The sequence below is a fragment of the Rissa tridactyla genome, chromosome Z, assembly GCF_028500815.1.
Source record: "Rissa tridactyla isolate bRisTri1 chromosome Z, bRisTri1.patW.cur.20221130, whole genome shotgun sequence".
Lineage (NCBI taxonomy): Eukaryota > Metazoa > Chordata > Aves > Charadriiformes > Laridae > Rissa > Rissa tridactyla.
Genome location: NC_071497.1, coordinates 11,392,511 through 11,404,960, shown reverse-complemented (window position 1 = coordinate 11,404,960; position 12,450 = coordinate 11,392,511). Strand labels below are relative to the sequence as shown.

Genomic DNA, 12,450 nt, shown 5'->3' with positions numbered 1-12,450 from the left:
TACCACGGGCAGTGACAAGTGTTCGTGAAACTTACGGTGACCGTTTCCACTGATGAATCTCAATGGTATAATTGTGCTTTGTCTTACGTGGGGACACCACAAACTGACACGTTGGCTTTTTTTCATGACTTATTTTCAAGTGAGTGTATAATGTCCTTGCCCCAAACCCCATGTAGCTTGGTGTATTTGTGTTTAAAAAGTCATGAATGAAAAAAAATTACTCTTGCTTTAATATATTCCCTCAGCCTTATTATTCACGCAGAGTAGAATTTTTTTTCCTGTGTTTTTAAAGCAAAGTGTTTCATTAACAACAGGAAGTTTATCATGACGTGCATCATGACCCTCCCCCTACAGCTCTAGGCAGAAAATTCAAGCATGGTGCATGCTGGCCCCTCCTCTGGCCCTGGGAGTGCCGCCTGGTAGGCAGCCCAGACAAATTGGGGTCTGGCTGTCTACGTGCTGTGCGCCTCTGCTCAGACCTTGGCCGGCCCTGGAAGGGCTGGTTAGGTCAAGCGCAATGCCAGACAAACGCCGGAGGATTGAGGTGCTGCTGGGTGAAGGAGCAGTGCTGCCTCTGAGAGCAAGGGGTTGCTGGAGTGGGCTCCTGAGGCAGGGGTCTCACCTTGCCCATTCCAAGACAGGGGGATATCGCTAAGGACTGTGTTTTACCACCACTGCGGGAAGTTTGCGGGCTAGCTGTATCCACAGCTGTCACCACCCTGAGCACAGGATGCCCGTTTTCACAAGGAAGAAGGGACATCAGCTTTCTCATCTCCCTCCCCGTGCTGGAGTTTTCATGCCTGGCCATCCCACAGCAGCCACAGCAGCCAGGAGGGGGCTGCAGGGGCAAGAGCTGGGCTCTGCTCTGTGGTGTGCCGCAGGAGGCTGAGGGGCAGCTGACATGGACTGAAACGGGAGATTTAGGCTGGAAATAAGGAAAAGTGCTGTTGCCACAAGGCGAGTAGCAGTGAAGCCCTGGAGCATGTTGCTCCGAGGAGCTGTGGCAGGCTGCATCATGGTGTGGCTCAGAGAGCAGCTGGCATGGGTCACTTGCTTGGGACAGTCCCAGCCCAGGAGCTGGTGGGCAAGTGTCCTTCAAGTCTTATGCAAGTAACTCCACCCTGAAGCCTTTAATCTAACGAGTAGGGGTAATAAAACAAAAAGGTGCAGGTGCCACCACTAACTGTCTGGAGTTTGCTCCCTTCTAGGTGCAGTTTCGTGAGCGGTGGCAAGGGGAGTAGGAAAGGAAGAGGAATTTTGTTCATTAGCTTGCCCCCAGGTTTTGGGCGAGTGGGCTCTGAACATCATTTGACCTCTCCAGGGCTGCCCAGGCAGATATTGTTCAACAACTGCAAACATTACAGAGGTAAAAGTAGGGGTTGGCTAGCCTATGGTGCAGATGCTAAAACTGACACACTGGTACGTTTTTGAGTGGCAGACAACTGAACTGCAGCAAAGCTGAACTACAAAGGAGCAACAGCACACCCAGAAAAATCATCTCTGATGGGCAGAAGTTCCTCATTTGTCCTGAGCACCACAGCCCTGCAGAGAGGGCACTGCCAGCCCACCAACTGGCTGCCTGCCACCTTCTTGGTGAGGAGTTCCCCTGGAGCTCCTGTGCTTCTGCCCTTCTTTGAAAAATATAAATATTGTCTAGGGCATGACGTTTCAATAAAGGGTGCTGCTTTTCCTGTGAAATAGTCGAGTACCATGTTATTGCATATATTTTTAGTGCAGAAGAAGGTGCAATCTGCCAGACCCTCTCTGTTTTGATGAACAAATTTCATTCAGTAGTGTGCGTTAAAGGAAGGCTTGTATAATGGGCCTGAATTCAGAAGCAGATGGCAACAATCTGATAGTTAAATCATGTGGACCCAGCCATACTTAGGAAGAGTTGCAAGATACATCTTTTTATGTATGGGATGGAGCACTGATAAGTAACAACGTCCTACTTATTAGGAACACTTTGGGCAACAAGTTCTAACACTGCTTGGAAGACTGTCCTACAGCCTGATCTGATCTAGAAAATTAACAGGTTTGGTCCTTGTGTATGTTTTTTCCCTTATGTTTGGCTAATTTGCTTAAGCATTTGCCACTGTCAACATTTTCTTTTCATTTCTTCTACTGTGATATCAGCAGCACTGTTTTTAAGATATTTACATAACATGCTGTTTATGACCTGCCCCAGGGGTGGCATTAAATCTACTTGTGCAAGTAAATGCATAAATGTACGTGAGTTTCTTAGAAAGCTGTTCACTAGTGAAGTGCTTTGCCGTGGGAGAAGCGAATAACAGAACCTGCCTCATCTGCCTGTATGCATAATGTTCGTTCTGTGCAGGAAAACCTAACAGCCCAGCTTGTCAAAATAGCTGAAAATTGAACTAATGTTGACTTCTAAAATGTCTTTATTTAACCAGAGCTTATTTACTGCAAAATGTGCTCTATTAATACAAAAAGCAAAACTATCTGTCAACAGAGTTGAAAGTGACAGCAGTACATGAAGATGACAGCCCGTATTCACAAGCACAAGTTTTCTGCACGAGCTTTAATTACAGTGTAACATGATGCAGTGCTTCATGACAACAAGATCCCAACGTGCAGACGAAAGATCTGGCTTCTGCCTGTTATGTGGATTCAAAGGCTGTTCTTTAAAAAGAATAAAAATAATCTTAATAGACTTTGAGCTTGTTTTAAGATGTATGCTTACTGTCTACCTTTGAGGACATATGCTGGTGCCTTTTCTTTAAGCTATTGCACACACATAATACTCTTATAAGGACTGCATGAACAAGGTTTCTGGGTCATTTGAAGAATTAAATAAATTATTGTATTCTTGGTGTTGACCAAATGGCACAAAACACACAAGGGAAAGCTTGATTTTAAGACAGATCAGGGTAAGCACCGGTGGAAGGGAAGCTTTTGGGATGGCTTGCAACGGGACCTCTGAACAAAACAACATATCCCGTAGCTGCGTATAGCATCTTAGCTGCAGACATTGCTTTGCTACGCTTGTTAACCTGTTCTTCAAGTAAGCCACCTTTCATTCCCACTCCTTGGGACACCTCTTAAGTAGCCACCAGCGCTTTGGTCTTAACATAGGGAATACATTGTTTAGAAAAGAAGGATCTTGAAATAAGAAAAACATACAGCTTTTCACAATCAACATTGTTACATTTAAGACACATACTCAATCTGAAAAATAAGTGTTAGAAAATTCTCTATATGACTCGAAGCACAAAACGTGCCGTGCTTCTCCCCACTTTTTCCCCAAAAAGAAAGAATGCCATACAAATAAATATAAAATGACATAAAAGTTTGAAGCACGTATGGGGTCTTGTGAGTGCCCGTCTGACTCATTCATCTTAATGGAAGTTGCATGGGTACAACGGAGGAGGCAAAACCTTGGCCTAAATACCATGTATTTGTATCAGCAGAGATGGAAAGAACTGAATGTTTCCATGTAAAAAAATGGGACGCATTTCCTATGTTACTTGCATGTCATTCAACTACATTGTTTTCAGAGTGCTCATTGCTGCTCAAAAAGCCTTGACTTATTTACAAAATACAAATCAAGCGGCATTTCCTGGCATTTAAATGATATCGGGACACCAGACCCATTAAGGTAATACAACAAAAAGAGTTCATGGCTACTGGACTGGTATTATAATACTTTGCTCCTTGAGACTTACCAGCTACTCTGCTTGCTCCGTCCCGCCCAGGAACTGGCTCTGCTGTTCGTGAATAGAGGGTTGGGAGTTCAGGGATCTGGGAGTAAATGTAATTTACTGCATCTGGTGTCAGAGAACAGGAAACAGTTAGATTCGTGCTATGAGCCCCAGTGGCTTCATTGCTTAGACAGCAGAGTGTTGTCAGCCCCGACAATAGTCACCGGAGCTTTGTACTAGATAATTGGATCAAAGCAAACAAAGTGCAAAGTCACTGTCGTGTGATTGGTGTTCAATAGACTAGCTGAGGCAGGAGGGAATGGGTCCAGATGACTCAAACCTTATGTCAGTTGAACACATAAAATTATTTGTCAGGAGGTTCTGGATTTATCACGTCCGTGACCTTTAAAATGTGGGAGAGAGAGGGGGAAGGTAAGGAACAAACCTAACGTGATACCCAGAATACATGGCATTTCAAATAGAGATATAAAAGCCTAAAAATGCTAGTGTCAACTGAATGGGATGAAAGGCCAACTCTTTTGTCCTGGTTGTTTCCGATATTATTGAACCGGTCTTTGGCATTTTGTTCTTCAAGCTGAAATTTAGCTAATGATGAAATCACGAATAGATACCGATAGGGTGCCCAATGTGACCTTCAGTAGATATTAAGCGCCTGCCAGTTCTGTAGTGGCATCATTCATTAACAAACCCTGAAACAGGAGAAAGCTATCTTAAAGAACTGACGTATTTTACATTTGAGCTTATGGTTGTTTAACATAAGCTAAATATGTTCTTTAGATGAGACATTAAAGAAATTTACAAATATTTACTGGGAGATGTTTTGTGGCTGAACAGAACTAGATAGTGTATGTCCTTCTGCTAGCATTCAGTGGATGAACTAAACACAGAGCTCAGAGCAGAGATGTGAAAATAACTAACTTACAGTTCAGGCGCCAAACCAAAACAAAAAAGAAAAAAAAAACCTAAAAATCACATTCTTTGCTATCAACTGGAAACGTTTTCAGTTTTGTATGGAAATGGTTATGTTTCTGTTCAAACATAAGATTCTATCTGGTGTGAAACAGAGCATTCTTTTTCCTCCAAAGGTACTTTGCTGGTAATAATTTGTCGACCTCTTGGTACAGCCCGGTCCGTGTGTCAGGGTAGGAGGCAGAATCTGCCTTCCTTGGTGCCCCTTGTTGTTATAAGCAGGTGAGATAGGAAGACCATAAAAGTCAACTGGTGGAAGGAGAGAAAAATGAAGTTTCCTGTCGTAGGCTGCTTGACTGCATCTGGCAGAGGCAGATACTTTGATCACGTTCCCTATGGGCTAACACCCGTCCCAGAAAATGCACCTGGTGGCATCCTCAGCGAAGACATGATGTGCCACCTCTAATTCCAAAGTCTGCTCCTATGACAGGAAAGTTGGGCCTGGTATTAGTGAAATGGTTTAACCACCTTCACAGCCTGCAGTGGCCACCAGTGCTGCTGGGTGCAGGAAGATAGTAATCACAGTCCCCAGGAAGACTCTCCATCCCTCCATGGAGCACTGTAGGTGACTCAGGTAAGGCAGTCCCTTTTCCCCCTTTCAGCCTCAGAGGAGAATAGGACAGAAGAGGAGAATTGCACAGAGGTTTAATGCAAATTCATTCCAGAAACCCAGGAAGTTAGTATATACTTCCAGCTTGTAACAGATGAATTTGAAAAAAAAAAATCAACTAATCCAGGGAAATATTATTTTATTTCATACTTCAGTGGACAAATGGCAGTCTTGGCAAATGGGCTTTTATATTTTCAATGCATAGTGTTTCCTCAAAGTTTTTTATTTTTAGCAGAAGAGCCTAGGAGAAATAATTGTTTAGGACACAGCTGACTGAGCAACGGCCAGCAACAGCTGCTTTCTTTTGCGGGGTTTCTTGCCTCTGATGAGAAATTGGTACAATGATTGGTGTTGTTATTCTGGGAAATATCACCAGCAAATGAGCAGGCTATTATTGAAAACCAAAGTAATTTCTCAGAAGAAAGAAGTGGGGACTGTGTTTCTGGGTGAGAATAAGAAGGCACTTTGTGTTCTGGAAATGGCAGAAATTTAGCAATTATTCACCCTGTCGAGTGTTCTGCTGGAACAGTAGTTTCAGTCTACACTCATCCAGCGACTTGAGTGACAGACCTCTCTGTCCACACGTGGGTGTAATGCAGGCTTGTGCTGCTTAACTAATCATCCTTATTTCTTTTGCAGTGCATGAGAACAAATAGGCATGGTGAGGGTAGAGTTCTCATCCCAGGGCACTCCGGGAGACAAAATCCTTTGCAAGTGTTTGTTTTTCCCTGGTGCCTGTACAGGGAACTGAGCTGGCCATCCTGGCAGCTAGCATCACTGAAGCCTAGCAGTAAACAAGATCAGCCGCACAGCTTGATGGTGAAACTCTCACTTTGATGCTGTACATGTCTGTGGACCTTTTTGGTTTTTTGTTTTGTTATGTGTTCTTTTTTTCTTCCTGCATTAGGAGAAAATACCTAGGTAAGTGTTAGGTATTGTTAATATTGACTCAGTTTAGAAATATCTCTGGATGTTACTTAGAATAAAATATTAAAAAATTATCTTCAGGGCTCCAGATAATCTCTCATTACTGTCCTGAGAAGGGCACACCGTGGTGAGGGTAGGCTTCTAGTGTATTTTCTTCTGAAGCAAGTGGTGGTGCTACGTGTCAGAAATGGGATATTTGACAAGAAGAAGTTGGGGTTTGGATGGTTCTGCCAGTTTCTGTCTAGCTGCTGCCACCCCCCATCCCCCAAAACAAAACGAACACGCTCATTTTCCTTTATCTCACTGGCAACAAGGTCCGTTTCATTTAGAACCTTTAAAAAGGATATAAGAGATCAATTTTATAAGAAGTGTATGAGACACAAATTAGCATTTCATTTGCATGAGGAATAAGACAGAACATAAATTAAAGCATTTGAACTGACTGCATTCAATATCTTCATGTCAACCTTTGATGAGTTATTAATATCTAAAGATGTCATAAAACATGTCCTCTGGCTTTTTGTACTACTTAAAATAAACTAGTTTAGGACTATGGCAGTCTTCCATATTACGAAACAGACAAGTGCTTCAGAAAACATATTGGGCCAGATAATCCTTCGAGGGTGCTTACACAAAACTAAACCTTCAGAACTGCTCAGAATAGCTCACACATAGAGGTTTGTGGCCAAATGTCAGACAAGCTAATTTTCTAAGGGCTGGACTATCTTTAAAAAGTCTGACTACCACTAAAATTAGTGCCTGGTCTTCTGCAAATACTGGCCCCCAGGGCAGGGCTGTTCCACCTGCAAAGTCCTCTAGGGCTCCATGGGACTAAGTCAGAGGGAAGAGAGATTATGACCCTCCCACCAAGTTTATAAGACCACAAACAGAGGTTTAAGCAGGCTGATAGCCTAGCTCTGACTTGGTGAATCATGATTTAAACTAATGAACTTGGGGGGTGGGGTCCACAGCTGCCACCTGTTTATCTATAAGCAACACAGTGGATGAGTGCACCTACCAGAGCAGTTAAGAATGCTCCCCAACACTTACCAAAGGCAAGAACCCTAAGTTCAGCCACCTCAAGTGCATGTATGTAATCTGGGAAGAAAGCAGGAGGAACTAGACCTCTGTGCAGTCTGAGAGATGTCATAGGAATCACAGAAACTTGGTGGGGAAACTCACATGATGTAAAGACCACAAGACAGATGACTACAAACTCTTTCAAAACGATAGGAAAGGAAGAAGAGGAGGTGGACTTGCACTTTATGTAAAAGAGAAATTTGAGGAGAGCTCTGGAGACCATACACAGTTCTATTAAATGAATGCTTTTGGATCAAGATTAGAGGGATCATCACCAAGGGGGATCTTACGTTATGTTATCTTACTGACCTCCTATCAGGATGACAAAGCTGACAAAACCATATTTTGGCTGCTCAAGGAAGTCTTGGGCCAACAGTACCTGGTCCTCATAGATGTCTTCAGATACCCAGATATTTGCTGGGAAAAAAACACAGTGGGGCCATGCGTCCATCAGGTTTCTGGAACGCATTGAGGGCTGCTTCCTGCTACAGATGCTGGACACGCCAACTAAGGGCAGTACATTGCTACATTTACTACTCACAAACTGAGAATGAGAAGACTTCCTTGACAATGTAAGTACCATGATGACTGGCGGCCTTGGATACAGTGACCACAAAATTGAGGAATTTATGATCCTGCTGAGCACACTGAAGACTAGTAGTAGGACAAAAGTAGGACGAAGGCCCTGAATTACAGAACAGCCAACTTCAATATGCTCAGAGCACTGCTGCAAGGGATTTCATGGAAAGCATCCACGGAATGGATGTGAGCTTGAAAGGAGCTTGTGAGTACCGGAAGTTACTGGGAGTTACTGAGGGTTACTGGGACTTATTGCCTGCTACAAGCACAAGAACAGTCCCTCCTCTACAAAGGAAAAGGAAGAAGGCTGAACTAAAGACCACCTTGGCTTAACAATGAGCTTTTAGGTGTAATTAAAAGCAAAAAAGAAGCACACTGGCTATGGAAAGGAAGACAAATAGCCGTTGAGGACTACAAGAACCTTGCTAGAGCATGCATAAATGCAGTCAGGAAGGCTAAGGCTCAGCTAGAACTGAAATTGGCCAAAGATGTCAAGTACAACAAGAAAGGGTTCTTCAGATTTGTGAGCAGTAAGCAGAAGCACAGGGAAGACATAGGCCTATTACTAAACAGGGAAGGAAAACTAGTCACTAACAATGCTGACAAGGCAGAGGTTCTCAATACCTTCTTTGCCGTTGCCTTTACTGGTGTAGTTGGACCCCAGATCGCAAGATCAAGTAGCTATGACAACTCATGTGTTGGCCCTCCAGTAGTGAAGGAAGAGCTGGTCTATGGGCGTTTGCAAGGGCCCAAAGCACATAAATCTGTGGGTCTGGTCAGAATCCACCCTAGGTTGTTAAGAGAAGTGGCTGACATGGTTGCAGGGCTGCTGTCTATAATATGTGGAAGTCTTGGAGATAAGGGGATGTCCCTGATGACTGGAAGATGGCAAATGTCATACCCATCTACAGGAAGGGAGCAAAAGAAGACCCAGGAAACTAGGGGCCCATACTCTTACTTCATTGCTGGGAAAGTGGTGGAATGAGTCTTCCTAGAAACTACTGCAAACCAAATGAAGCAGGTGATTGGGAAAAACCAGCACAGATTTACAAAGGGCAAATTATGACAGACTAGCCTGATGACTTTCTACAACAAAGTAACATCTGTTGACATAGGGAGAGCAGTGGATGTTGTTTACTTGGGCTTCTGCAAAGTGTTTGACACTGTTTCCCACAGCCTTCTCCTGGACAAACTGGCAAGATACAGATTGGACGGGTGATCTGTGAGATAGGAAGGAAGTTGGCTAACAAGCTGCAGTCAGAGGTTGGTGATCAATGATTTTTACTCAGGTGGCCAGAGGTGCTGTAATTGTGGCAGCCATAGAAGCAGATCAAATTAAAAAGTTACTTGAAACCCTACAACTGAAAAACAATCTTAGAGGAGTTTTTACAGGACACGTGGAAAGCACTCTATAAAGATCTGTACTTGGCTCCTCTGAGGACATGCTCGTCTGTTTTGCTGTTGCACTGCACAGCTGATCAAGATCAGAGGACGTAAAACCAGGAGGGTCTCTAAGCAGTGTGCTGGGAACTTAACGATGCAGGACAGGTTTCCAGAGACACAGCTTTGCCAAATATATGCTAATACATACTAAATTCAAACAGAGGTTTGTACAAACTGTAGAGTTACTGTAATTGTGGCTTATCCATGTTGGCTGAAGCATAGAGTCAAAGAATCATAGAATAGCTTCAGTTGGAAGGGACCTTTAAAGGTCATCTAGTCCAACGCCCTGCAATGAGCAGGGACATCTTTCATTAGATTGGGTTGCTCAGAGCCCCATCCAACCTGGCCTTGAATGTTTCCAGGGATGGGGCATCTACCACCTCTCTGGGCAACCTGTTCACCATTGTTTCACCACCCTCATTGTAAAAAATTCCTTCCTTACATCCAGTCTGAATCTATCCTCTTTTAGTTTAAAACCATTACCCCTTGTCCTATCACAACAGGCCCTACTAAAAAGTTTGTCCCCATCTTTCTTATAAGCCCTCTTTAAGTACTGGAGGGGTGCAATAAGGTCTCCCCGGAGCCTTCTCCAGGCTGAACAACCCCAACTCTCTCAGCCTGTCTCCATAGCAGAGGTGCTCCAGCCATATGATCATCTTCGTGGCCCTCTGCTGGACCCATTCCAACAAGTCTACGTCCTTCCTGTGCTGAGGACTCCAGAGATGGATGCAGTACTCCATGTGGGGTCTCACCAGAGCAGAGTAGAGGGGCAAAATCACCTCCCTCGACCTGCTGGCCACACTGCTGAGGATGAAGCCCAGGATACGGTTGGCTTTCTGTGCTGTGAGCGCACATTGCTCGTAAGTAGCAGCGTGTAGTTTGCATAGAGACGGCCAAAGACTGCAGAGGACAAATATACCCCTGAGGCAAATTCAGCAGTCAAGGGATTTACATCAGATCTTAATGTGGCTTTTATTTTATATATACATTGAGCCATAAACATATGCATACACAGAGTAAGAGCCCTCTCCTTTCCATTCATGGTATGCATGCAGAACAGCAGTACAACATGCCTGGTTTTGACTGCGGACCTGAGCAGCAACAAATGGTGTTTTGTTCATAATTTTTTAGCATCACCTCAGGCCTTGTTTAATGGAGAGCTTGTCAGTGACAAGCCACCAAGAAGCTCGCAGAAGCATGACTGCAGGTGACAGGGCCACAGCCCCCAGCCTCAGCATTTCTGGTCTCCTTTCTCTCATGTAGTGATCTATGAAGGCAAAGTGTGTTCTTACTCTGGAAAACATGTAATTTGTGTTTATTGTGCCTGAATGACTTCAAGCTCAGAAATACTCATACAACAACTGTTTCCTCGGAAGGGTGGGAAGGACACAGTGTCACTTGATTGGCAGTGGTGCTCACCACCACTTCCATCCTCCCCTCACAGCCTTCACCTGGACCCCTCTGGGCTCTGAGCTCCCTGTAGTTGTGCTTTCTGCACACTCAAAATCTCTGTCACCACCGTATCTATGGCACAAAAACATGCACGGGGACACGAAGATGAGATAAGCCACTTTCTGTACTGTCACGGCATTTAGAATAAAGGGATGGATGGACACAGGGCAAGCTAATGTGAGGTTTATGGACTGGAAGTCTTTCAGGATGTGGCAGCAATTGAAGAAATTGCCCCAACAGGTCAGTGCTGGTTGGTGTCTGTGTTTTACACAGCCTTCCTGTATTATCCAATGGCTCTTACCATTTTCCTCTGCAGCATGTGTTACAAATGATTGCTGGCCAGATGGCTGATCTGCTGCAACAAAGCAAGTCCTACGTGTTTGAAGGAAGGAAATATCTATGTGTTCTCTTCCTGCTCTGACCAGCTACCCTCACAGACTGTTGTCAGAGAGGGCCCACAAAACAGAGAGGACCCACTCAGCTTTTCACCATGTGAAGATGTACAGTCACATCGTGCCCACAGTGGGAGGGTTAACAGGACAGCTTGAAGCCTCGGTCATCCCTAGAGGAGCAGAGCACGGTAGTGCTTAGAGGATGACCCTGGACCACCTCAGCCCACAAGGACCAGCTGCCGAGAGGAAGAGACAAGATCTGTAAAGCAAGTGGTCTGGAAGAGAATAGGTACCAGTTCACGTAGCTGTACCCGCTGCTCCCTCTGCTTGCACATTTATTCCGGACGTGCCCTCTTCTCATTGGCATAACTTTGCAGTTTTCTGTTACCCTTCAGAAATCATGAGCTGCCCTTGCTTCTCGCTCAGTCTGTGAGGGAGGGATCCACTGAAAGCAGGCAAAATCTGGAGAACAGCGAGGCTCCTCTTGAACCCACTGAAATACTACACTGCTACAAGAAAATACATTTTTGACAACCACCGCTTCGTATTTGCTAGCTGAGGCTTCCTTTGGTTCCCATTTTATCACAACATGCATGAAGAGGCAGATTCATGCCGCGTCTTGCAAGCTCCTGCGTACTTCGGGTGCTAATTCCCGTAGGCACCATTCCTCTTTTGGAAACTTACCAACAACTATGGTGAAACTCTGCACAGGTACAAAATATGTGCCATTCTGCATTTTTACTTACTTTGTGGGAGCCAATTTCAAATGCTCCAGGAGGAAGGAAGAGTAAATTCTTACTATGGAGCATCCTATCCGGGACTTCTTTCTTTTTCTTTTTTTTTCTTTTCGTGACAATGGAATTTAACATAAAACTTGAATTATATTGCTAACAGAAGTGAGCATTTCTTAACTAGATCCTTGAGTTAAAAAGAAAACCCTCTTACTAAGTAATATTAATCACCTCAAAAAGATAGCTCTGAGTCAGATCACATACTATGTATTAACCTTCCATTACGTCCCAGTGCTCTAATGTTAGGATTATCTGACATATTCCTCATCTCTACTCACAGTACAGTTGGGCATGGCTTTGTCAGCAGCTGGAGGAGATAGTCTTGACCCCAGTATTTTGAATCTGGTCAGTTCAAAGACATGTATTGAGAATTAATGTTTGGACCACAGATTTATCTGCAGATGGATGAGCATGAGATCCTTCCTGGGTCCTGGAGAGGCACTACAAGCACTACTCTATCTTCCTGGGAACGGACCATATTATTTGCTCACTCAGACACCTAGATTTATAGCTCAATATTT

The 12,450-nt window shown here is 44.2% G+C and overlaps 1 protein-coding gene across 6 annotated transcripts in view; it reads right to left on the bottom strand.

Moving 5' to 3' along the window:
* PALM2AKAP2 (PALM2 and AKAP2 fusion) overlaps nt 1–12,450 on the bottom strand; it is a 278,279-nt gene that overhangs the window by 147,157 nt on the left and 118,672 nt on the right. For 4 of the 6 annotated variants that reach the window (XM_054186713.1, XM_054186715.1, XM_054186714.1 and 1 more), the window contains one exon: nt 3,690–3,791. The exons of the other annotated variants lie outside the window; for them this stretch is intronic. In XM_054186713.1, coding sequence (XP_054042688.1) covers nt 3,690–3,791 — 102 coding nt within the window. The remainder of the gene's footprint in view (nt 1–3,689; nt 3,792–12,450) is intronic. 6 annotated transcript variants of the gene reach the window in all.